At 40.0% G+C, this 27,256-nt stretch overlaps 1 protein-coding gene across 1 annotated transcript in view; it reads left to right on the top strand.

Moving 5' to 3' along the window:
* LOC102796667 (LHFPL tetraspan subfamily member 6 protein) overlaps positions 1 to 27,256 on the top strand; it is a 47,633-nt gene that overhangs the window by 19,092 nt on the left and 1,285 nt on the right. The window contains exon 3 of the mRNA XM_006796612.3: positions 24,434 to 24,532. Within this exon, the coding sequence (XP_006796675.1) occupies positions 24,434 to 24,532 (99 nt within the window). The remainder of the gene's footprint in view (positions 1 to 24,433; positions 24,533 to 27,256) is intronic.

Below are 27,256 nucleotides of genomic sequence, written 5' to 3' on the forward strand. Positions count from 1 at the left end.
CTCTCCCCACTTCTCTCTGCACCGGCACACTGAGTAAAGAATACATTAGAGGGTAATGAAATAAGGGCATTTAAAGAAAGATTTGAATTGAGTGTCAGTCATGGGTAGACGATCACATTACCAGTTGTCCATTGTAATGACTTTCCCTCCCATTAGGAGGTATTATGATCTCCTCTAAAATGTAATTACAGTTGAAATGGGCTTGTGCCTGTCCTGCAAAAATGGTCAGAAACAGACAGAATTTTATTTCACTTGTCTATTTTTTTATCGACAGCGCCTGTATGAAGACTTCATTAGATCACAAAATCGTGTTTTGGCAGCTTGGCTATCCTGCCCTACATTTCCAAAGAGTATATTTATATGAAAGAAATTGCCACCCACACTTGTTACCTTTGTGGGAACAAATCCTTGGAAACCCTGCTGCACATCTATATATGATGCAGCCGTTGACGTCGACTGTGAAGCTGTTTTTTAATACGCTTGTTCCTCTTCTTTGCCTTAGACCCCAGCTCTGTTACCTCCGCTCTTTACCCCGCTCTTTCAAAGGCCACTGAAGGTTGATGGAAGCGGAGGCTGGGGGAGGGTTGTGGAAGGATAGGGGCTCTGGAGGCCGCCTGTGGAATCTTTGCATACCACCAGAGAAAGTGGGAGGGATTCCCTTTTTATCCCCCCTTCCCATTTTCTCCCAACCAGCATCATAAAGTGCACAGCAGCAGCTGGCGTCAAAGAAAGACAGAGCGAGAAAAACGATGCACTGCTATCTCACTTACTATCTTTAAATAAAGGCCAGTAAGCAGAGAAAGGGGAGATTATATAGAAGAGCGGAAGATGTGGCACCCATCCCTACAGCAAATCACCACATGGAGCAGATCTAAATCAAGTTCCCCTTACTATAAATACAATGGAAGACAGCAGAATAATAAGCTGCAGCATATGCCGTGGTCAACCTCTGTGGGCAGAAAGGAGCGCTATTCTTCCATGCTTTGCATTTCTCCTCTGAATTCATCCATGAAGGCGCTCAGTTTAGCACGCACCACAGCAGAGGAAGCTCTGGCAGTAGGACATGCCAAACAGACCAGTGGCACTATTTCCATAGTTTCTGTTCTGGAGAAAAATAAGTTATGGCCAATATAAATTAAAGTATGCGATAAAATGCTGCATTCACCTTTATGGTCCAGCAACTACTCAATATTACACGAGGCTCACTGCCTTAAAGCGCTGTAATTGAATGATGAACAAAGGGGCTTGTTGGGTTAAAAGCTACTGTGGTTGGGGGTTTTTTTTCTCCTTGCATTGAGTATCATATTCTGTGGATGGATGGAGGAGGGGGTTGTTTGTTGGCCCATAAGGATCAATTAAGCCATCAGTAGGAAGAGACAGTAATAAGACATGTAATGAAAGGTCCCTCTTCCTTGGGGAACAGTGTTATATTCATCACTGCCTCTTGTTCACACATTTATCACTGGAACATTACAAGTTGTAATCAGTCACAGATGTCAGGGCTGGTGTTGATTCTCTATCACTCCTTGCGTCTTGACACAGATATGAGTTGCTACATAATGCATTTAATCTACTGTAGGCTCCCGCGATCTGTAGAGCTTCATGAGAGGCTCTCATGTGAACAGATTACTAATTGGAACGTCAAATTCCATCCTGCCTTTGATCATTTTTATTAGTTTTTCTTTTTTGTCATCACTAAAACGACTTAACCAACAGTTATATTTCCTTAGATGTGAGGTGTAACACCATTTAATGCATAACGTGTAATCGCAGAGTCCAAATGTTTCGTCTTCATATCATAAGGCATATTCCGCCTTCCCATCTGGCCACCAGGGTTGGGTGTTGTTGGTGCTCCTCCCAAACTTCTAAGCTAAGGAGCTGACGGACAAGTGTATGTGTTGTGTTGCCAGGGTGAAGTGCAAAAAGAGTTTTAGTCGAGCAGTTCAATATGTACTGACCAAAATACTTTTGCACCGCACCTTGTAATTTCTGTCCTTTGGAATAAATGGTCTGGTCGCACTGCCAAGCCGCAAGTTTCACTTTGCTCATTGTGGCCTGGCAAGAATTTCAACCAAGCTGCACAATACTTGACTGACAGATCTCTCCTTCACTCATGTCACATTATATAGTCTTCCTGCCCTTGACTGGATGAAAATACCACTCATTTGGCTGTCGTTAATCTTTCAATCAGATTTCCATCTTCAACTGGAAAAATATGCGGCAGTTTTTGTCAGCACTTTTCATAAATTACCCACAAAAACTGGTCAGACATGAGAGAGGCAGCTGCAGTCCCTTATTTGTTTTGCCTTTAAGTAAGACCTGATTTATGATCTCACTTTACTAAGCTGCCCCAATATTTAATTGCTATGAAATGAATGAAAAGATGCATATAGTGCCGTGCAAAAGTCTTGATCCAGTCCTCATTTCTTTATATAAGGAGAATAGGTGCAGCCATTTATTGAAATGTGGAAAAATACATAAAAAGTATATGCAGTGTATACAGTACATAAGGTAGTTTGTACAATTCTTGGTATGGCCACCCCTATTTATCTTCTATTGATGTACCACGTTATATTTATGAATACTCAGAGATTTTATCTTCTAAATTACGCTCTGATGTTTTATTTCTTATTTAATCTGTATTTTTGTGTAACCAGCATTTCTCATTTGTTAGCTTATTTGTACTCTGTTATGGTCATGTATCTGTTATGTTATAACCTTTTTATGAAGCACTTTGGTGCACCTTCGGTCTTAAATGTGCTATATAAATAAAGTCATTGTTGTTTTTGTATTCTTCAACCCAACCTGAAAGGCAATCGTTCTTGTAATTTCTTTAAGTAGTCTTTAGGAATAATTCTCTGGGGTTCTTGGAGCACATTCAAAGCTCTTCTTTGGATGTTGTTGCCTTTTCTTCTATTCTTTGTCAAGATGATCCCACACTGCTTCAGTAATGTTGAGGTTTGGACTGTGGGCTGTCCATTTGTGTGTGTTTCTATCCAGGTGTGCTTTTACTACATTGGCAGCGTTTTTGAGATCATTATAATGGTAAAAAAAAAAAAAGCTTTTGCCAATCAGATGCTTTCCAGATGGCACTGCATGTTCCATCAAAATATGATGGTACTTTTCTGCATTCCTAATTCCATCAATTATGAGAAGCCCCAATTCTGTACATACTGGTGATAATTTTAACAAAACATTTTAAGTTTGGACTCATCACTCACCTGCTGCCACTGATTTTCAGTTCAGTTCATGTGTAATTTAGCATACTTTAGCCTTTTTTCGCTGGCAGCCTGCATTCAGACCATTTCTAATGAGGCTTTGGTGAACAGAAGATTAACTGAAGAGCCACATGAGTCTCTCAGCTCCTGTGTCAGGTCTTTGTTGGATTTTCCCTGTTTTTTGAGCACATGTCTTTCAGATACTGTTCATCTGCTCTAGATAGTTTTTTAGCCGTGATTCTTATTCTTTTGTCCTCCACTTGTCCAGTTTCCCCAAAAGTTGTTAAAGGACACATTACACAGTATTCCAAGATATACCAAGTGCTAATAGCTCTTTGGGAATCACATTGTCGATGCAAAAATAATATTTTAAACCGTGTCATATTTGGCATTTTTTATGGCTTCAACTAAAGGAATGGGTTCAAATGATGTGTTTTTGTGACAGGCTGCTAGTAACAAAGTCCCTAAAGTTACAATTAAGAATTGTTTTTATATTGAGTTTAAATGACCTGTTATGTGTAGACACATCTTTGGCTTATCAGGGTCTTATGAGTTAGTTGCCTTTTTATACTTGAATGAATCATAGGTCAGTGAGAAGTGGTTTAAAAAACAAAACAAATACTTCTTTGAAAATAGTCAGGTACTAGACTAAAAATAAGCAAAAAAGCAGGTAATGTTCAAAGAAAAAACTTGAAAAGACCTTTAGAAAGTCTGGAAGGCTATTGCTCAGGACTACTTATAAGAAAGTCAGAAGAAATAAGGACTTTTGCACTGTACCGTGCATTTCTTAGGATCATTTTAGAAAGTTTAGTTTAAATAGTCTGTGCTAAGTAGAGCTGGATATCGTCACTGATTTCTATAATTGATTTGATTCCGATTTACAAGGTCCCGATTTGATTAGAACTGAATCGAATTGGGGAAATTTTGCCTCAGACAGTCAGAAATATTATAATTCTGATCCTTTATCAGGTCTAAGCATCACAGCAGGTGCCTTTGTGTCATATGTAACTGAGGATAAAACACAGAAACACATGAAGGAGATTTTCCTGCCCTGGCTTTTTATAGCAGATAACTGCCTTAAAAATATTCTGCAGTAGATCAAAAACTGAAGTCAAGCAGAGCAAAGTTACAGAGGTTTTATTAGAGACACAGCTAAGCATTTTGCAGTTTGGTATAGTTTTAAAAAGTTTACATTTCTTCGGTTTTGACCAGCAGAAATTGGGCTTTCTTGTCTCAGGTCATTTTTTAATTAAAAAAAAACAAAACAGCGGCTGACAGCGCTGTACACAACAATAGACTGGTGCGTAATAAGACAAGACAGAAAACTGAGATTTGAGATTAGAAAATGTTCTTGCATTGCTGTGCTTGCAATTGCACTGAGAGAGAGAGGGCTGTGGAGGAAGTGTGATTTTTAACATGGTGGAAGCAAAACAGCAAAGGTAAGAGGGAATTAATGACGATATTTATCAAATGTGAAGCGTAGTTTTGATCTTCTTTTGCGGCTGGTTCAGTCAATTTTGGTCAGATAGTGACAAAACCTGCTGCATCAGAATCTGTGAGGTGTCGGCTTTCAACATCTCACAGATTCTGTTGCATCGGGTCCACGCTTTGTGTTTACATCTTTGTGTTGAATCCGTTTATCTGCTCTCGTTTGCTGTTTTAGCTGTTTGGCGGTTGTTGAAACAAAAGCTTTAACCTGAGATTCTGACAAATACATTTATATTTAAAAATTGATTCAGGATTTAATGAATCGATATCGCGTTATTCAAGCTAAAATCGATTTTAATCGTAAAATCAATAATTGAAACCCAGCCTTAGTGCTATAGTATCAAATAAATTACCTTCCTTACTTTTGTGAGGTTTAATGTTGGAAGCCGCATCACATCCGTGCCCCACCATGGGGACATGGTGTGGTCCATATGTCTTAGTCTGTATATTTTAACTCATTATTCTATATTTGTATTTTTGGAGAAAACATGAAAACTGGTGACACTGGTAGGGTCTTGGAGCTCACTACCTGCTTTGCTGGCCTTGCCATATGGTCCTGGCGGACAAGCCGGCACCTGGGGACAGTGCAGCCGTATGGTGGCAGGAAATGCACAACAGAGGAGGAATGCAAACCACCTTTCTGCAGACCTAACATGACTACATTCACCATGACAGAGACAAATGAATGAGAAAATGAGAAATGAAGGGGTCAAAAATGCCCTTCAAATGGGATTAAAAGCGGCCCATCAGCTCAATTCTTCTTTATTGGAACTGATTTCTTTTTATACATCTCTCTGCGTCTGTCCTTTCTTTCTTGCATTTCATGTCTTATTAAACATTTCAACAAAAGAGCTTTGATAAACCTGTTTTCCTCTATAGTGCCACATGTTTCTCATTGAATTCAGCCCTCGCCACGATATCATCAATGACACTGCAACTCAGGTCTGTTGTCGTTTGACATTTTAAAGGCATTTCTGTTCCTGCCTCTGTTCCACACTTGAAAAGAATGATTGTGGAGCATTCAGAGGATTGATGAGGGACTAAAAGCCCGAGCACAATCCTGCCCGAGGAATCTGTTAGCAGCAGTGAATGGTCGGGTGAGTAGGTGGGGGGGTCTCTCCTGTATTTTGTGTGACCTTTTCAGAACGGCTCGGAGGATTTCGGTGCCATCTGTGCCCTCCGGGTACCACTAATCCCATTGCTGCTATACTCAGCAGTAATGGGTACCTTAAACCTTTGCAACATGCTCCTGATCTTAGTCACACACACTCATGGGAACACACTCATTTCTTTGTTGCAGTTTTCACTGAAATACATCCCATACATCAGCCTTGGTATTTTTTTACGTCTTCTTGCGTTTGTGCCTTTTTAGCTCTAGTGTGAGTAATGGCTCATTCTTACCCTTTGCCTTTCTATAGACTCTGTAGTTCATCAAAGTTTTTCCATGAAGGGATTCGCCACAGACAGTGTTGGGGAGTAACGGAATACATGTACCGCCGTTACGTATTTAAAATACAAAATATGAGTAACTGTATTCCGTTACAGTTACCATTTAAAAAGGTGGTATTTAGAATACAGTTACTTTGTTGAAATAAATGGATTACACGGCGGTACTTTCCTGTTTCATATTGTCGCGGGTCAGGACTGTTTGGGTTTTGTTTGACAGCTACGTTCTGTTGTTCCAGGCGGCAGCGTTACGGTTGCCATGGTTACAGGGTGACGCTGTCTCTCTGCGTGTTTCCTGGGTGAGAGAGCGCCTGTTGTTGTTGTGCTAAGCTAATAGGCAGAATGCTACAGGTATACCTCTAAACAGTGTTGGGGAGTAACGGAATACATGTACCGCCGTTACGTATTTAAAATACAAAATATGAGTAACTATATTCCGTTACAGTTACCGTTTAAAAAGGTGGTATTTAGAATACAGTTACTTTGTTGAAATAAATGGATTACACGGTGGTACTTTCCTGTTTCATATTGTCGCGGGTCAGGACTGTTTGGGTTTTGTTTGACAGCTACGTTCTGTTGTTCCAGGCGGCAGCGTTACGGTTGCCATGGTTACAGGGTGACGCTGTCTCTCTGCGTGTTTCCTGGGTGAGAGAGGCCTTTTTGTTGTTGTTGTGCTAAGCTAATAGGCAGAATGCTACAGGCATAGCTCTAAAGGATGTAGCATCATAGGCAGTGCTGCAGGGAGAATGGACTGTCATACCCGTTATGTGTGGTGGGAGAAAAAGGAAAAGTACGAGCTGTCATCGAGCAAAAACGGGAGCTGGAAGCATGTAAATATAATAATAACCACTGCAGCCAAGAAGAGTGCCTGACGAGCCCAGTTGTAAGTAAGCTATTAAGACTCGACTGTACGCTGTGTTCGTGTTTTTCTCCGAAACAATAAGTTCTGTTGGAGCAGCCTTTCAACACCTCTCTCTGTCTCTTGCTAGCAAAGTTGACCCAGACAACAAAGTAAAGCTAGTTTTCAGCTACGAGCCCGACACAGAACCTGACGTATTCGCCAGAGGTCCCTTTACTACGTAACAGTAATAAATCACAGCAATAGTACATTCACGTAGTTGTAAACAGCATGATAATATATTAAGTAATCCAAAGTATTCAGAATACGTTACTCTCATTGAGTAACGTAACGGAATACGTTACAGAATACATTTTGGGGCATGTATTCTGTAATCTGTAATGGAATACATTTTAAAAGTAACCTTCCCAACACTGCCTCTAAAGAATGTAGCATCATAGGCAGTGTAGTCCGTGCTGCTGGGAGAATGGACTGCCATACCCGTTATGTGTCTATGAGCGAGGGAGGGAGAAAACGGAAAAGTACGAGCTGTCATCGAGCAAAAACGGGAGCTGGAAGCATGTAAATATAATAATAACCACTGCAGCCAAGAAGAGTGCCTGACCCAGTTGTAAGTAAGCTATTAAGACTCGACTGTTCGTGTTTTCCTCCAAAAACAATAAGTTCTGTTGGAGCAGCCTTTCAACGCCTCTCTCTGTCTCTCGCTAGCAAAGTTGACCCAGACAACAAAGTAAAGCTAGTTTTCGGCTACGAGCCAACACAGAACCCACCGTATTAGCCAGAGGTCCCTTTACTACGGTTCGGAGCCGCGGACCTTCAGTAACAGTAATAAATCACACAGCAATAGTACATTCATGTAGTTGTAAACAGCATGATAATATATTAAGTAATCCAAAGTATTCAGAATACATTACTCTCATTGAGTAACGTAACGGAATACGTTACAGAATACATTTTGGGGCATGTATTCTGTATTCTGTAATGGAATACATTTTAAAAGTAACCTTCCCAACACTGGCCACAGACAATGAACATAGTGAAGAAGACTGAAAACCAGACCTCATCTACAAAAAGTGAATTACGGCTGTATTAATAAATGAGTCACCTCAGAGGCATTAAATACTTTTTCTCTTCTTCTTGACATGAACTCAATTGTATAAATTGTTTCTTTTGTTGCTGCCATTTCAGTTTCTCTCCATCTTAAAGTGCTTTTTTAGCCAGCACATACTGCTCTTCATTGTTCTTTATTCTTACTTTACTCCATAAGCTGAACTTTGAAGCGCTCCCTCCTTCCTAAATGAAAATGCAGTGCCTGGGTATGTTGACTCACTCGTGCTGTCACATTCGTGTCAGCCATGCCTGGGTTCTGAGAGAAGAAGGGATCTTTTGAGACAGAATACTCTAGTCCCTGCTGAGAGGAAGTCTATTTTAGCTTTGGCTCCATTACAAAAAACAGAACATGGTGTATAAAAGAATTTCAATCCCTTGTTGGACAAAGGAGCCACATGTCTAGTGATTTATGAATTAATTCTCATGTGTGAAGCGCTACCTCGTAAGCACACTAATGCACACACCTCACCACTGCCATCAGAGTCAGCATTATTCTTCATATTGGTGATCTAGCCTTGGCATTCTCTGTCTGTGGCAACTTAATTTCCACTCTTGTCATGAGACCTTGCAACGTGTCACAGGGGTTTAAGCAATTTGTTTTGTTTGACACTTGCTTCAGCAGCTTAGTTTCCTGTCGAGGGTGCTGCAGCTGCTGAAGGTTTTCTGCTCTCTTTTTGTGGCTGCTGTTCACCTCATTTTCCTACCGCTCTGCATTCCCTCGTGTGGAAAACCCCAACTCTTATACCCCGACTCTGTTTTCATCTTCTTTTTCTGAGTGAGATGCAGTGGATGATCAAAGTCTTTCTTCCATGTAGTGGTAAAAAAAGGAAAGAAGGAGGCTTGAGGATGTGGCACAAATGTCTCTTAGGGGTATTTGTTGTGGACTTTTTCAACAGTTCTTCATTTTACCCCCCCATACTGGTATACTGGTAATTAATTTTACTGTGAAACCCTTAAAACTAATGCACGCTTAAAATTTAATCAGCCATCAAGAGACCACTTCAAGTGAAACACTTAAGCATAAATTGTGATATTAAACCCCAGGGAAGTATTTGTCCCTCTGCTGGATAATTCCTTTATAATTTGAAATCATTTTCTGAGGAAGGAGGTAATGACAAAAAGATTCATATTTGTGCTGCAAATCAAAGCAACCACAGCGGGATGAAAGAAATAGCAGAATGACAGTCCAGCAGTGAGCGGAGACCAAAGCCAAACTGCTGGATTTGTGCAGCGTCGCTGCATGCATCGCTTGTGATTTATTATTGTGAAGCTTTCATGCGGGACACTTTTTTGGTGTGTTTTATTAAACGGGCTGAAGTGTGTAGTACTTCCCTGAGGAATGATTCATCACTGGGTTGCAACCAAAGCTCGCCTTCCTAATGTATGACCCATTGGCGCAGCCGGAAGAATTTGTCTACCCAATGTCCCCTTGGTTTCTGCGGTTCATTCATCTTTACATTGATTTTAATAGTTGGGAAAATTGGGGTGGGGGTAAAACTTTGAAGGATGGATGGTGTGCGAGCATAAAAGTCAGATTTTATTTATATTTTTTTTATAGCTTACAAAGGAAACACTTTTATAACATGGAACTGATGGGCTGTGGGAGATTGCCTTTGGGGGTAGTCAAGGCAAAAGTCAGACTAGCGTTTAGTCATGCCTTTTTCTCAGGCAGAGTTAGTGCACATTTTTCGGATGCTGGAAACAACAGAGCGTGTGCAAATAAAGATCTTAAGACAATCCCCCTCCTCCGCATTGGCTGTGTGCCTCTGATCCATCAGATCAGTAGCAGAGTAAGGACGTGGTGACCTTCAGGTTTGGGGGGATGGGGTGTTTTTCTCTGTAGTAAGTTACCCAGCGGGCTGAACTCAACCTCTCCTCCATCAAGAATTCCCATGTTCCCATAGACCAGCGATTGTGTCTTAATGAATTCTCTGAATGCTAATCAGGCAGCCCAAGTCCAGGGGGTGGGGCAGGGCTTGACACAGACAACGTCCTGTATAAATATGCAGAGGAAATTTTTCTCCCCCCGTCATCACATTCCTTCTCACTCAGAAAACGAAAAATGAAAGTGAGGCTGTTCCATTTCAGTTCTATTTTATGGTTCATCCTATTTCCTAGCTTGCTTTTGTTCTACCTCTTCTGTCAGTTAATAATACACTTGTTTGTCCGATTACAGAGTTGTGACAATCCTGTTTTGATTTAGCTCATGTCCCGCGGATATCCTGTAATTGTTTTGTTCTCGCCGACTTTAGATTACTCCAATTCAGTGTGTGTAAAATATTTTGCTGCTGAGACCCTGTTTATATAAATCTTTCAGCACCACTGGCCAGAGGTTATATCCTCGACCATTAATCAACACTCAACAGACTCTTAATCTTTTGTCCGGGTCCTGTTAACCTCATGGACAAACTCTTTATGGCTCAATCAATCAGAGTGACTAGCTCTGAAATGTCCTGTGGTACATTCTCAACAGCCCTTAGCAGCCTATTCAGTCACAGTCAAGCTGCCATAACAGGGTTACAGTAATCAACATTCAAGACAAAAAAGGAAAAAGATGACTGTGCACATGCAGTGACCTACGATCTAGGACAAATCAGTCATAATGTGTGAGTAGGAACAAGCCCCTCTTTGATCCAAAGACACTCAGACTGAATCAATCAGGGGATGTTTTGTGACCCGAGTTCTATTGACAGTGAGCCTTTGTGGATGCATGACATTGTGGAGGCGAGAGCCTCATCGCTGAGAGCTTTATAATGACGCAAAGTTAATTTTGCTGTGAAATTTCATAGTTTTATTCCACAAAGCAGTTCTCTAATAAATCATCAGTGTAGCGGACCCGAGTTTTATCTTCCAATTTAAGCTTGTGAAGACACTGGTTCATGTTCATGAATACAGATGGATCTTAAAAAATGGAATTTTATAACTCTGTTTGTACAGAACTAATACACCATGGGTTGGAAAGTAACTTAATATAATATATATATAATTCAGAAAGATTGCTGATTATTGTATTCACAATTTGAGATATTGGTGTAATTTAACGCTTTCCAACTGTAATTTAACCCTGTGAGTAGCAATCTGTCCTGTACTTCTATTACTTCTGGTGCTTCACTTCTATTGTGGAACATTTGTGGAACAGTTTCAGTGCACTCTGAAACTCTTCTCTTACAAAATGTATTTAGTAATTTAGTCCAATTTAATGTATATGTGAAGTGGCAGCTGACTGAATCTTTGCATTTCAGTCCTTCAGTTGAGTCCAAGTTTGTTCATTTTGGTCCAAAATAGATTTTTTTTTTATGCATCCACAGGCTTTTTTGTTTGTTTTAACTACAATCTTAGACTTTACTATTAAATTTCAAGGTGTTGTGAAACCATTTAAGTGAGTTAGAAATAACTAATTTTGAGAAATTAAAGTCTAGCTTTGCCTTGCATTGTCTTCCTAATGTTGTTTCTTTAAGAGAAACTGAGAGGTCTGTCTGCCAAGTTATACGATACCCAGGCATACACCGCTGTTAGTCCAGAGTTAATTAAGCAGAAGGCAGTGGGATAGTGGAAAATTAAAAACACCATGAGTAGTGGAGCAAACCAACCATGCTTAAAGAGCATTGTTCCCACATCTTACTGCGCATATATATATGTATATATATATATATATATTCCTCAGTGAAAGGCAGTATTGGAAAGTCCCAGGGAACTATTGATTTTCATTCGTCCTTTTGGCCTTGCTATAATGTGTGGATTCATATGATCCACTGCTCTTATGGCATGAATGCCTGCTGCAGATTGAAGCCATATGGTTGTGGGAGGCACAAGTGTAATAGAGGTGTTAGGTCTTTATTGTCTGGGGCATAGTAAAAACAAACTTGACCAGTATACCACCTTTTCATTTTCCTTTAAAAATATGATAAATAACCTATCCATTTATCATCCTGCGTTAGAGTGTGGCTTTTCGCTTTTTCCTAAATGCGGCACTAAGCAAAGCAATGCCATTTCACATATTTGTGGTTGTTGTCTGTATTTTCTATAATTACCCATATAAAGTGCTTCATTTTCAGTCCACCCGCTATCGCCCAACCCTTTGGGTTTTAATTTGTCGGAGTTCATTCTCATCCAGACGGTTTTATTTCTTTACCTTAAATGTTTTTGATTTATTCTGCCTAAGGGCTTAACTGACAAATTAGAAGCTGTTTATCAAGATGAACATGGAATATAAGTGCACGTCAAAACAGGAATTAAGTCATCACATTTAGCTAGAAGTCTAATGAAGAAGGAAAAAAATAATCACTAGTTTTGGAAACGACTTCAGGGGCTCTGTATATTTCATCATGCTTTACCGCATCTGAGATTTTAACACCAAAGTGACTCAAACAAGTTTCTCTGTGATGTCGCTTTTCCAACCGCTCAGTGTTGAGAAACTGGACTTTTTTCAGATGATATTATATCATTTGTGAGTCTAACAGCACTGCCCAAAATACAAGGGAGGAAGCTATAATTTCATCAGCACAGTTTCCTACAATGTAAGAGCGTTAGCTTTATTTTACCTCAGTACTTACTGCTCTGTCATGGATGGCATAGCAATATAAAGTATTGTGATGGTAAAACTTCACCTGAAATAGAACCAGTAGCCTTTTCTTGACATCTGTTTGGTTTCAATCTGTAAAGTCACTGGGGCAGAAAGCTTTTCATCCTTGAGTGGACAGGATAAACCAGATATTATAAGATTATAGGATCACAATACCAATTCAGTATCATACAAATTGTCATGAGCACACAGCCACATATAATCTGATCTCTGGCTCTCCATTTGCCCTTTTGTATTGCTCACAGACTACTTGACATGTTGCATAATGTGCTCTCATTTCTGCTATTCTCTTCCTCAAGGGCTCTTAAATGTCAATAGTACGGCAGAACATGAAAGAGGAGCCACTCGAGCTTTATCATATAACCATTCACCATTAATGCATAAGAAGTTATTTCTTTTAAAAGTAATTTCCACATGTGATCTGAATTGGATAAGCAGAAGAGAATGGACGGGTGGATGTAAATAAGTAAGACACTAAAAAAAATGTTTGACTTTTGAAGTTGTTTGTATGTGGGGATGGGAAATGCAAAACTGCCATCATCTCATAGTTAGCTTAGCTTAGCATGCGGACTGAAAATAGACATTAAGAGACAGTATGTAGTTATGAAACATTTTTTCTTTTCTCAGTATAAAGCCTTATTTACCTTCAGAAATTGTTTACCACATATATATATATATATATATATATATATATATATATATATATATGTGTGTGTGTGTGTGTGTGTTATCTATGTTCTGGTGATATCCATACACATGTTCAAGGCTTTAGAATTGGCCCCAGGTCCTAAGAGAGTCCCGCTCTTGCTGAACGGTTTTCACATCACACCCACACAATGAAATCCTGGAAGCGAGAGTGACCTGTTAGTTTAGGGAATATTTGATTTTTGAGAGCAGAGTAAGGCTGCTTAAACTCAATCCAACTAAATCCCTGGTGGTAAGCTAGCCTGGTGTGTGTCCCAGAAGGCAGCGTGAATGTAGTGGGCCGGGACTTTAAACACAGGCTGTGGAGTACTTTGTAGCTACACTTGGCATTGGGAGTCAGTTTTCCTTGATCCCTGAAGCGTTGCATTGTCTTTTGAAAGGAGGCTCTTTGTGTTTGCGGTATGGAGCAGCTCACATGATGAGACCCAGTACTGTCAAAGGCATTTTGATGTCTGGCAGTGTCTGCATGGAGGATACTAAAACATTCATTGCATATTTGGATGCTATTAACATGGATATTACAGCGTACATTGCAATGTCTTTCATTTGCCTCTCCCTAGAAGGCCTTGTGCTAGCATGCTTTTTGCTCATTATAAAGGGTAATTAAGAGAGGAACGCAGTGCTGTAGGTATATGCTGGCTTTCGGACACATGGCACACCATTATGCTTTTCTGTAAGGCTCTGTCAGTGGGAGGAGGGAGCTACTCGACACATCAGATATGACCCAGTTAAAACAGCTACACAGGACCCTATAAAGTAGATCCTACCCTGAGGAGGATTTTCATCGCCTTTGGCTCTGTTGTGCTCAACATACATTTTCTTCTTCATTTGACTCTTGATGGAAAAGCTATGACTTACACACAGAGATTCCAGGCTGCCATGCAGATCATTTCTTCAACACTTTGCCATAGATGCATGCTATTTAGCACATTCCTCGTCTTTCTTTTAATTACTGAAAATTGATTTGAAAGAGGGCTGAAAAACTGTTGCCCAAAATAGCCTGAGAGTTGTCTTTGATTCCATCTGTGTCATGTGCAAGCAAAGTAGCTTACTGTCACCACCCTGCCACCAAGCTTCATAGTGATAATAAGTCATTAAAATATTGCTAGATAGCTCAAAAGCTAATCTTTCTTTGGACTTTGTTTGGGAGGGGGAATGAGGCAGCAAATTGATAACAGTATAAGTCAAGTGATCCAGGAATGGTAGGGTTTCTAAGATATACAATATGAATATAATTTTCAGGATTTTACACACTAGCTTTAGCACAGAGGTGACTACATTTAAGAGAAAGGTTAAAGTATGCATTGCATTTAAGGAAAACTAAATGAGTAGCATTTGGAAAATAAAAAGGAGAAATTTCTCTTGGATGCAGCTGAAATTCTTTTCTTTCTTTCTTTTTTCCATACCTCCTACTTGCACTCTCATCTTGGCCAAAAGGAGGGGGAATGATATCCAATTTGCAGTATGAGATCAGAGGAGACATTGTTACGCTTGCAGAGAGCCATGGGTTTGTCAGTGGAAAGGGTGAGACATACAGAAAATATCTACGCCCTTGTGTGAAAAGCTCATTCTCCGCACGCATCCAGAGGATGTTCTCTTTTGAAAGTTACTTGCTACGTATTTAGCACAGCCCATTTTCAGCTTGTGCACATTTTCTGCACCGTGTTGTTCTCCTGGGCTAGCAGACCGAGAGAGGTTTTGATCACGCCCGATGAAGCAGAAGTTAATTTTGTTTGTGTAATTGGTGTTTTTATTAATTACTGGTTGTAGTAGGGAACTGTGTGACAAATGAATGGTGTGATTAGATAAGCCCAGCTCTTGACAGAACGCCTTTAGCAAAAGCACTGAAACACATCAATAAAACACAAACTGCTCTTTCCGCCCAGGGCCAGTGATGTTGACTGATGGGTGGACCAGGAGAGAAATGAGACTGAGTTAACAGCAGAGGGGCACAGGCAAACTAAACCTGCTGTTCATCATTTCTGACTTATTTTTGGTCATCGAAACTGATTACATCAATCATTAAAGTCATTAGTCATTAAAGTTTTTGATTTACTCAAGTTTTTCCACAGCCCTAACTTATAAGTACATTTTAACTACCACGAGTTTATCTCTGCCGTAAGTTCTGCTTGTAGAAAATATAAAGACAAAATTATCCTAAAGCATAGTCCAATTTCGTCAACTAAACTCTGTAAGATCGTCTCATATACTATATATCTCTGACAATGTAACGAACTTACTAAATTGACTTGCTAAATCAAGATACAGTTGACAAAATGTTAATTTGATTAGCCACTAAACTGCATAAGAGTTGTTGATGGATATTTAAAACACTCTAATTCACTTTTGTTCAGCTTACTTTAAAGTCATTCCTGGAGGGCAACTGATGTTCAACAGACAAAAGGCAAATAAATTAAACAATGAGAGAATACATAAAAAAACACGTTGGTTTGCAGGATGACATAAAAGTAAAACCACACAGACATCATATGAGCATGAAATAATAATGTGGGTGTGTGAGTGTTTCTATCAGTTTGACCTTTTTTGTGGGCCGGAAGCAAATACCAAAGAGAAGATGAGGTGGGTGCGTCATGGAGATGATGGTCACACTCTGAATAGTCAGTCTGTGTTTGTCACAGTGCTCTGATCTCACCGACCGGGTCAGTAATAGAGTTTCCTGTGTTTGATATTCAAATTGTGAAGCAAATCATGGAGAAACATGAAACTAAACAGAAGCTGCGGACTAGCAGAGTTTCTGTGTGTAGTCAACCATCACGCAGTAGGCAACAAATTTATTCAGTTTATTATTAGCTGCGACAGTGTGGCAGGTACTGTTTTCACCTCGTGAGTCTGTCTGTCAGTTTCATCATGGCAGAAGACGCCATCTGTCGTACTTTGGCAATACTTTGCATGTCGGTCCGGGCAGATTTTGTCAGCATAATAATGACATAATAGGAAAAAAACTGCAGTGAAGGCGGTTGCGTTGGCTCACAGCACATGTGATGCAGCGTGCACATCGACACTTGGGATGCAAAGAGTCGTTCCAAAGGCTTATTTCTTAGAATTTGTAGCTTGTTGAGTGGGTGGTTGGTTCGATGGGTTTTTTTCCTTATACATAAAGACAAATAAATGCAATTACAGATCAAACTAAAACTGCAGTACTAATATTCTGCTGAAAGGATTCAATGAATTAGGTTAACTTAAATTCAACTAAACTAATGCATCAACCATCTTGATGGTTCTGTTTTCTTTGTTTTCAGTATAATGGCAGGGACACAACAGGCCTGCCAGGCTGAGAGGGTGCAGTTATAGAGTCCTTGGTGTGTCTAACAGACTGTCAGGATATGATGTAATATGATTGATGTAGGGATGTCAGAAAGGGTGCGGTTTTTAAACTTGTAATTTTAACATTAACTGTGCAAATAACAGAGGTAATTGTGTGTAGTTTAAATGAATATGAAGTTCTGGTTGGAAGTTGGCCATGGTCCAGCCTCTGGGTACCAAGTAAGGATGTTTTTTCACCTGTAGTTCGTTTACTCTGGTCTGAATTATGAGTTTGTAAAGGTGTGGCTTTTTCTAGCAAACAGGAAACACCAAGGGAATCAAAAATGTGTCGCTACAAACCATGCGAGAGCCCTCGCTCCACTTATTGGCCACATGTGTCTGGAGCAGGGAGAGCAAAAGTAAATATAGGAAGAAGGTGCCATGTTCGTAACTAGTGGATAACAGGGAGAATTTACTCCTGCATGTCTATGGTAATCAGCCACATCCCAGAATGCAAAGCATATGTGGCTATGTGGAAGACATGTTGCTCAAACCGTACCATGCACAGTTTGGTAGCTGGGTCAGATCAAGATCGGATCACACTGTACTTGAGTGTGATTGCTGTGTTAACATCTGCACAAATGGACTGTAGCAAGGAGAAAGAAAACCAGATTTCAGTTTCCACAGACTCAACAGTACAAGTATGAAAACACCTTAAAAAGAACTGGAAAAGCATCTTTCCCACTATGTCTTTTCCAGCTGCCCTGTATGCGGCAGGATCGCAGAGGTAGCTACTTAACAAAATAACATGAATAAACTAAAACAAAACAACTGGATATTAATACTTGATACTTTTTAATGACTGGAAAACCAATCAGAAGACTAACAGTCAGCTGAAGCCAAATGTCAGTCACTTGCAGCAGCAGCAAATATTTATATGCTTCACTGTGCACATCAAATATCACATACTTCACATACCCTATTTAAATCCCTCCTGTCTCTGCACCCCCCTTTTCCTCCATCTAACCATCTCACTGCTCCTTTCAAGTGAAACTCCAGATCCCTTTCTCACTCACAAAAAATTCCCCAACTTTTCCAGCAAAAATGCTCACACAGGAGTAAGCCCTGCTAAAACGACTAAGCCAGTCCAACTTGAATGACGGAGCCAATCAAAATAAGATTTTTTTTAAAAAAGCAGGCAGGGAAACGTTACATGTTGTTGTTTGTCTTGTGTTTTAAATAAAAGAGAATTCATGCCTCGACGTGCAGGGACGGGTCTGTGAACAGATTAGTCACACTGGCCTCTTTAGGCTGATATGACACTGTGAACCCCTGGTGCTTTTCATTATAGCTCTGGAAGATAAACACGGAGAGAATGACAATGTGGCTAGAGTCACATTTCATGCATTTCCTGGAGTAATGAAGCAGTTTATTGATCGTGTAGTTTTTATCCATCTTTGGCATGTTTCTGGTAAGTAAAAGTCTAACACATATGCTGAGCAAAGGGTATATTAATAGAAGAACAAGACTGTCTTCCCAGGTGTGGTTGCTCTTACATTTTCCTACTTCTTTTGGATGATCTTCCAAGCCCAAAAGGGACTGTCTTACATTAAGCCAGCTCACTCAGGCACATCCACACTCCAATTCCCTGGCCACAAAAATTCTCTCCAGCTTTAGCCTCTGCATTTTTTCCCCCTGCCCTTTTTGGCCTCTTGAATGATAACCTTGAATGGTATTGTCTCGGGGCATGAAAGAGGGTAAAGAAATTCCTTGGGTCTTGACAGAGAGCAAGAAAGCTTGACAAAAGGCATCAGCACTGCCTGAATCGGAGAATGTGGGGGGATATGAAAAGGGGGCAGTTTTTCATTCAGGTAAAAAAGCATTGACAGAGAAAAAAAAGATGGGGAACAATGGCTTAGCCGTGATGGAATAAAACACTTCTCTGTATGCTTTTTAGGCAGGCAAAAATTTGATTTGAAAAAAGTGCTCAACTGTGATGATGAAATCTGAGGCAAGCAGAGGCAGAAGAAAGATCACTATATTAGAGCAGATTTTCTGGATTGTACACTGATATGTGAGGCTGATTGTATTTGGTTAAATCTATTTAACCCAACTCTTTCAAGTTCATAGAAGAGCCTTTCAGACAAGCTATTAGCCCTGACATAGTCATTCCGATAATGACCACACGGAGATCAATTGAAACTCGATCATGAATAAGTTGCCTGGCCTCATATATTCTGCACTGCACTCACTATCCAGCCCTTTCCTCTTCTTCTTTGCCCCATCCACCCCTGAAGCTTATAAAGCATCAGCTGGCTGCCAAAGCAACTGAAACAAAACTTCAAAAATGGGGGGGGGGGACGCTCTACAAACAGTGGTTGCTGGCGAAATGCAGTAAGGCAAACAAACATACCTCCCAGATAGAGACGCACTTGAACCTCTCCTGATCTCCCGAAATCTAAGGGGAATCTTTAAATTTGACCTGAGGTCATGATTGATGCTACTAAAGAAGCTCTTTGGATCCTTAATCACCTCTGTGGAAAGCACACACGGGGTCTGTGGATGATGGTGCTGGCAGATTTCTAAAGATTATGAGTTCCTGCCTTGCCTCTGCAACAGCATTCTGGTGAATTCCACTAACTACCCTATCATGACAGCTTAGAGGAGTGCTGAAATAGTAAAAAAACAAAAAAAAACAAGCTCGCTAAGTAACAAATTTGGCTTTTCAGTACAGTTCATTTGACTTCAGTTGCACTGGAGCAGTAGATAAAACTGAATTTTAAAAAAGCATGCATGCAGATCAGTGCAAAACTTTTCATGGGCTCAAGCAACGACTAGTGGACTTAGTAGTTCAGCCGGGCACAGTTGCCATGCCAATTTGATATCATTATGTTCAAAGTGTGGCTGTTAGGGAAAGGCATTTCATTACCCCCCAGTAGTGAAAGGACACATTTGCTGGAGGGAGAATACCAGGAAGGGCTACAGGTTTTGTAATAATACACAGAACAGTTGTGTAGATATAATGTCTTGTTTAGCTGATTATTGCTGTAACAAACAAACACTTCAGAATATCCAAAGATCCTTCAGACAACTTAGTTGTGGCTTAGTCTGGTGATCATCTCTAACAATTTTGGCAAAGACTGGAAAAAAACAGTATTTTTTAAATAAAAACCTGCCTGTAAAATCCAGTCGGAAGACATTCTGTTGCAGTTTAAGTCAAGACTAGAAAAATATTATAGCCTGTAAAAATGTTCCAACTTCAGCAAAATTTCCAACATACTAGGAACTGATGTCGCAGGATACTCTAAACTAATATCTCATTTTTGAAAACCAAATATGTGTTTCAAAAGTTATGTATGGAAGCCCGTTTCCGCCACAAAAAAAAAAGGAACCATAACTCGAAATTTCGAGTTAGCTCTGCCAATCATTAATCTACATGAATGACGTCATTTTCTTGTTACCCAGAAAGATATAGCGCAGAGGAATGCACACTCAAAACCGGATCGCAACAAATTGGCGCTTTCGAGAGTAGGTTTGCTGATAGTAGAGCCATGTGATTCAGCTAATAACACAAGGAATTCATCATTTGTGAAGCCACGCTGAAAATAATCAGCAATGACTGGCTGTAATACTGGTAGCTTAGCTGTAGCATTTGTAGCTGAGAGCTTCAGCTTCCAGGTAAAAAGGAAATGATGTCATTCACATAGATTACTGATTGGCAGCGCTAACTCGAAATTTTGAGTTAATAAGTCGAAATTTCAAGTTATGGATACATTTTTCTTTTTAGTGGCGGAAACGGGCTTCCATAGTTATGCTTATAATCACACCTCCAACTTTGACCTATGGGTGGCACTCAAGAGAGCGTTAAATGTTAAAAGAAGAAAGAAGACACCAATGCAGGAATACTATGGCTTATCCAACAGCTCTGCTGCTTGGACCCCTATTACAGTAATACCAGCTGAACACAGTATAAAAAATCAAGTGGACTAGTTTGAGAAAGTATCTATAGAGACAGTAAAGAAACACAAAGACCATCAACATATATTCTACATAATGTGGTAGAATAGCATATATGGACCATTATAGTTTAATCATAACATTACACTAAAAATCCTCGCAGTGGTTCCAATGTTCATAAGGAGTGCATGCACAAAAGCTCTCTCTGACATAACCTCCTGTCACCATCACCCCATCTGTGAAGAGAAATCTGCTCCACATGCTGAAAGCTACAGGAGGAAATCTGAGTGGTTATTAAAGTGACAGGCTACAGAATAGTTCGTACCTGTAATGGAACTTTTATGTTCACTAATTCTTTGCTTAAGAGGTAGATTTGATGGCACAGACATTTCAGCGGGTCAGTTTATTTTGGGGGGGGTATTAGGTGTGATAACTCCTCTGCCTGCCTCTGCCTCTGTGTGTCGATGCAAGCTGTTGTTGTATATTTCTCATATTTGTCATCCTTTCTGTCAGTCTCAGAGTGTCATCTAGCTGCAGCAAAGGCTCTGTGACAGACTTGTGGTTTATTCCACTAACTATTCTCATGACAGCTTATAGCGGAGTCCTGCAACGATTTCATCATGAGACCATCTGCTGTTCATGTTGTCTGAAAGAGACGATTTCCTTTCTGTGCTTTGGGAAAAGCTCTGAAATACCTCAAAGACCTCAATGAAACGAAACGACTCGTAATTCAAGACTTTTCAATTCTTTCAGAGAATCTGTTTTGCAGCAAAGAGAATGTGAAGTTCCACGCAGTAAAATGCTGTTTATGGTTAATTAGCTTTAGTGCTTGTGACCGTCGCGTGTCTGTAACTTGAGTAGGTTTCACACCAGGACTCAGGACATTAGATTTAGGTCACAAAATGTGAGAACATCTTGAAACATTTAAGAACAGTCGCAATAAAGGAAATCTTCAATCTCACTTGGAAAGGCACAAAAGGTCGAGAAGCATATCTATAGCTGACAACCACACGCTAACCGACACAAATCCCCAACTGTGTGTTTGTGCAGATCGGGGTGTAGCAGTGTTAGCTTAGGACGGGATAATAAGAAGGATGAGAAGTATCTGAGTATAACAGCGTGCATGCAGAAGGAGAGCCTGAGGTAGCTGCCTCTCACAACAGCACACTTCTTTCTAACAGCTTGGCTCATGAACATTATGTGTAAGAATGTTTGTGGGGGTTTTTTTCTTTCTCGGTAATCTTTTTCCTACATCCCAGTCACCAGCCCCCCTACCTCTGGTTTTCAATAACCAGTGTGGAGTGTGGAGGATGGGATTTGATGGAATTAGCCATCGTGAGGGGAAAAAATAAAGAAATCAAATAAATAAAAGCCAAAAGAGAAACGTGGGACCTCATATTTACACCTTAGCAGTGTGCCCATATTTTTTGTTCATCTGCTCCCACAGTAACTGTCTTAATAGTGTTACAGTAACATGTGAGCGCTCACATTGACTTCACCCACTGCAGTGTTGCAGACTCTGGGAGTTTGCTTCCAAAAAACAACAGCCAACAGTGACAGTTCACATGGAAACCTTTGATTTTAGGCGCTTACACAATGAACCTTAGCTCCAGTCTTTGTTGTGGCAATAATTCCCCTCCCGCCCGTAGTCTTGGAGCAATTTCCAGCATTCACTGTCATCATCATAATCTGACCTGATGTGGAAACTATGCAATGAAGTCTTTCCTTTCCCATTCTACTCTGTTTGGTGCCTGCTGCAGAGCTGAGCAACTTTATGGTTTTGATCGTTTTAGCAAACGTGTTAACCAAAGTATGATTGAGAATTGCCATCAAGTTTGATTTTTCAAATGGAAATATTATACCTCACTGGATAGAATAATAACATCTTTGGGAAATAAAGTCTTTTTTTTGTTTGGTTTTTTTTTTGCTCTTTTTCTTTCTTTTTTTTACCTCCTCTCATTTTGCTGCAAGGAAATTCAGTTTGATTACATGCTGCTCTATCTCTGCATTACACAACACTTGAAAGAGAATTTTAAATTATGTTAAATATTAATCATGAATACATTATCATGCTGGCATGCTTTACAGTCTTTGCTATTACAAATTTGAATCCAAACATACCAAGTAACATTATGTAACCGAGAAAATTTAATGGCTGCGTGAACGCGCCCTTCCTCCTAAATACATTTTTGTACCTTTTTAAAATTGTGGGTTTTTAGACTCATCAGGTATCCATAGTGGCTGCTTGAATAGGGATTTACATCAAATGCTCCTGTTTCGCTTTTGCTGCAGTGCACGGGCTAAAGGTAGTATTTTTAGGTCTGAAGGAGGAACTCGTCTGAAGTTTTCTTAAGGGTTTGAGGGAGAAACAGCTCAGTTGTTATGTATTAAAATCCCTGGATCCCCTCTGATCCTGAGCTGTAATGACACAGACATGGTCGGAGCCTTTTGCTATCCCCTCATTCTCATCAACATGCCAGAGTTTCACCCAATTGATTTTCTTACACCAGTGCCCCATAGACAGCCCGTTTTCCTTTGTCCTTTTGGCTGTGACCAGGGACAACACAGATGTCTCTTTCACTCTACCTACTCCTCCTCAGATGTTAGCCAGTTTGTCTAGCCCATCCTCATTAACATGTGGACTAATTCCTGCTTGTTATCTGGCCTAGATGTAATAAGGCAGACCTGGATGGCAGGGGTAATCAGGTTGGAAGGCAGCGCTTTCTTCCCATCTCTCCCTCTGCTGCCATCATCACATCCCATAACTGATAGCAGAGCAGACACATCTGAGGGGATTAAGCTAATGTGATGGCAGAGCCACCTACCAGGGGCCCCCACAGGGTAATTTTAAGAGACAGGCCTTGACATCCAGGGAATAACTTGTCAAGACCTGGCTGCAGGCAAATATTGAGGATATTAATCCTTAATGTAATGGCCTTGACTAGATTTTGCTCTTGTCTCTGTGCGCAGCTTTAGGCATAATCATAAGTCTCTTTAATCACTGACATAAAGAAGTCCCTCAAGGATTTTCCAGAGTTTTACAGTAATTATTGTGTACCAAAAATGCTTGTTTTTTTTCACTGTTGCCTCGGTGAGAAATTGCCAAGTTATTTGCATATGTTCTCATTCATTTGTTTCAGTTTTATGAGCTACATGGCTGTGGTGCTTTGTTTTGTTGCTGTATAAATGTGATAGAGTAGTAAAATCACAGCCCGTGTCATGTACCAAAGGATTGCGAGGCTTAGTTCAGAGGTAGAACTGATGGACGCGGTGAGTGCTGCCTCTCTGGCGATATGTGCTAAAACATAATAGGAAGAACAAGAGTGAGAAGCTGCGGATAAGGAGAAGGAAGAACCACAGAGGTGAGGTCACACATATGCCTGTAGAGCAACAGCTCATTGTCTCTTTTTGATCATTTTAATTAAATCATTGACCAAATAATGAGGAAGAATCCGCACAAAACCTGAGGTTAAAATTAATTAAACCTTGCTTGATATCTGGATGGAACAAATAAGAAAACACACGGCGCTTTGCATTTTTATTCAGAGCGCTTAAAAGATTCTTAAATTATAAAAAAAACCCTCCGGAGAGGCGAGGTTTCCTAAAAACAATGCTGGCCTTCGTCAAGGAGCTGAGCGAGCACCTTGATGATGAGTTTGTCCTTGCTGCAGGTTTTATCTCGTAAACGGTGTCTTTGCAGCCTGCTGCTACGTTTTGTGATATTTTTGAACCCCCGGTGATCGGTCTTTAGGGCTATTCACTCGTCACATGACCCGACTGTCCTCCTCTTCATCTCGTTCTCAGGTCTGCTCATAGGATCGGGCTGCGCGCTCTATCCACTGGGATGGGACAGCGAGGAAGTACAGCAAACCTGCAACAACAGCTCAAGCCAGTTTCAACTAGGTAAGATGTCTGCAAGGGAGATCCATCACACACAGAGGCTTTAATTACACACAGATGGTTTTATAAATTTCTGCCGTGCTCGCTGGATCTTTTATTCCCAAAAACAGACGAATCGCAGAAAACGTGAAACAGACGACCGACGTTTGTCTTTATGTGTTGACGTGCTGCCTTTTGTCTCTCTCTGGTAGTCAAAAAAGATGTGATTTCTTGTTGTTTTGATGAATGCATTTGGAAAAAAATGAACAGCAGAAGATCCAGTAGCTGTCCATTACCAAAATGTTTTATAGCTTTAAATGTGTGCCGAGAATAAGCAATACTTTGATTTGTGCTCTGCATGCAGCTGGTATTATCAGGACTATCTCACAGACAGTAATATGCTACTTTATCAGACACTAGGGAGGTGGAAAAGCTTTTCATACTGCGGCTGCTCCTTTATTTGATACTAATCAAAGAGTGTTTGGTTTTTCGCTGGATGTAAAATATTTTATTGGGAACTTGGATTAATATTATTAACACTCAACACAAGAATACATGGAGATTTTTTTTAATGTCACTGGATTAAAATTAAAAGGCTCATCCTCTCTGAGGATCCCTGGAAGCATCCCAGCCCATTTTGATATTCGTCACCCACATCCTCGGATCTTGACTTGATCTGAATGCTTAGTGGGGTTCACTAAAAACACTGAGTGTGGACCATGAATACTCAAAATCAACCTCAAGAAAATTCAGCTCTTATATTTTTGTCAAGAATCAAAGCGTGCCGTAGGGAAAAGAGCATCAGAGAACCACTAGTCCAGGGATGGGAAACCTATAAAAACAGATTTTTGAATTAAAAGAATCTGTATGGAGCTGCACAAAACATTTGACCTGCATAATAAAGGGGACACAGATTATCATTATCACTATAGATATAGGTAATTAAAGCCTACTCCCATGTGAATATTCTTCAGTTTATGAGATTTTTTCTATCCTCTTCACTACAATCATACTACTTTTTACATTTTATTACAAGTTTAAAGGAAAGAAGAAAAATCTGTATCTTTACTGAATCTTATTACCAATAAAACAAAACAAATAGTGGAGGGAAAAAATATTTATTAGCATTTATAGGCCTGCTAGCTCTAAAGCTTCTACCTGGGTTCACATAAATTAAAAGTGAACAAGTTTGACTATAAATGAAAAAAGTCAGTGAAAAACAGATCAGTTTAAATTTCATTTTGATTAACGTGCAGTTTGGTTTGCTCAGATGTCTTTCTTCCTTCAGTGACATACAGTAATCAATCTTCAAGATAGACTTGTTGGGGGAAATTTCTGCTAATGCTAACTTCTAGCAAACAAATCTGCCATGCGCTACTTTTTCTTCGCTTTTTTAGGTGGGATTTAAAATAGCCAGGGGGACTGGATTATCTATGCTGCATGCTACCGTGCTACCGTTCAGCATACAGGTCAAAGAAGGTGCCGGGCAACAGACGTATGATGCACATTTGGATGCAAACATTAAAATGTAATTCAGCACACAGGCTACATATGTTTTTTTTTCTTTTTGCAACTGCAGAATATGAAGAAGCACTCACACTCTTTATTTGCTTATTCATTCTAATCAATTTTCCAACTGGAAATGGGCAAAATAGCCGCAGGTATGTAGTACTTGTATCCCATTTCATGAAGATGTGCTCCGTCGCTGCTGAGATGATACTCTGAACAGATTAATGAAAGACCAAACAGCTTCACTGTCCTCTCCAACTGTTGCCACAAGAAAAAAAAATGCAAATGTTGCTAATATGAAGTTAAGAGTTGCAAGTTAATAAATGCTAAGCAGCCAGATGTATTAGGAAACATTAACTGTGATTTTTAATACAGTTTTCTGTCACATGAATTATGAATTCACACCGATTCTGCCATTCTAGCGGCATCTACTCTTAAACCACATAATTCAAACAGATTTCTCCCTTTTAAATTTTAAGAACACATCACCACACGCTATCAGAGGTAATTATGTTGAATTCGCAGCTTTCATTTTATTTCCTCTGTGAAAGAACAGGCACATATATGTTTTTGTTAACAAGTGCTTTTGGTTGAAAGTTTTGTTCAGAGCAACTGGCGACTCAAGGTTCGTCTCATTTATGTCAACACTATGATAAGGTGGTGACGACGAATGATGCTTTCACCACATCTGAAGCCGTCCTTCATTAATTCATCTCTCATTAATTAGCCACGAAGGCTGTAGTCAGTGCTTGAAAACTCTGAATGCCGCTGCAGGAGGCATTGACTGCGTACGTGTTCATTTCCATACCTGAGTCCAAAGAAGCAAAGCATGAAGGATCCGAGTGATTCCTTTGATGGGATATGTTTTGCAAGTGGAAAATACCCTTGTCGTTAATTTGAATGAATAGATAAGCTACAGTCACATTTAAGAAGAGGGGATGTACTTTTTGTTAATGCCACAGAAAAAGAGAAATAAGTATTTTCAACACTTTCAAAAGAAACTCAACCACTGTATCCTATTTCATAATGCATATAATTACCTCTGATGATTATGAAAGGTGTGTCTAAAGGAGGCACTTAATGGTTTAGGTTTTATTTGCGTTTCAGCATTTCGTTGCATCACTGTAATTTTCAGACACTCCATTTTTTGCATTTCTCCAAGTCTCTAATTGTTCATCTCCCACATAGCAGACTGTTTGCACGTGAATTGGGGCTCTGTTTTGTGCATATTTTCTCAAC

The sequence above is a fragment of the Neolamprologus brichardi genome, chromosome 14 (genome assembly GCF_056152115.1).
Source record: "Neolamprologus brichardi isolate AB-2024 chromosome 14, ASM5615211v1, whole genome shotgun sequence".
NCBI classification, from domain to species: Eukaryota; Metazoa; Chordata; class Actinopteri; order Cichliformes; family Cichlidae; genus Neolamprologus; species Neolamprologus brichardi.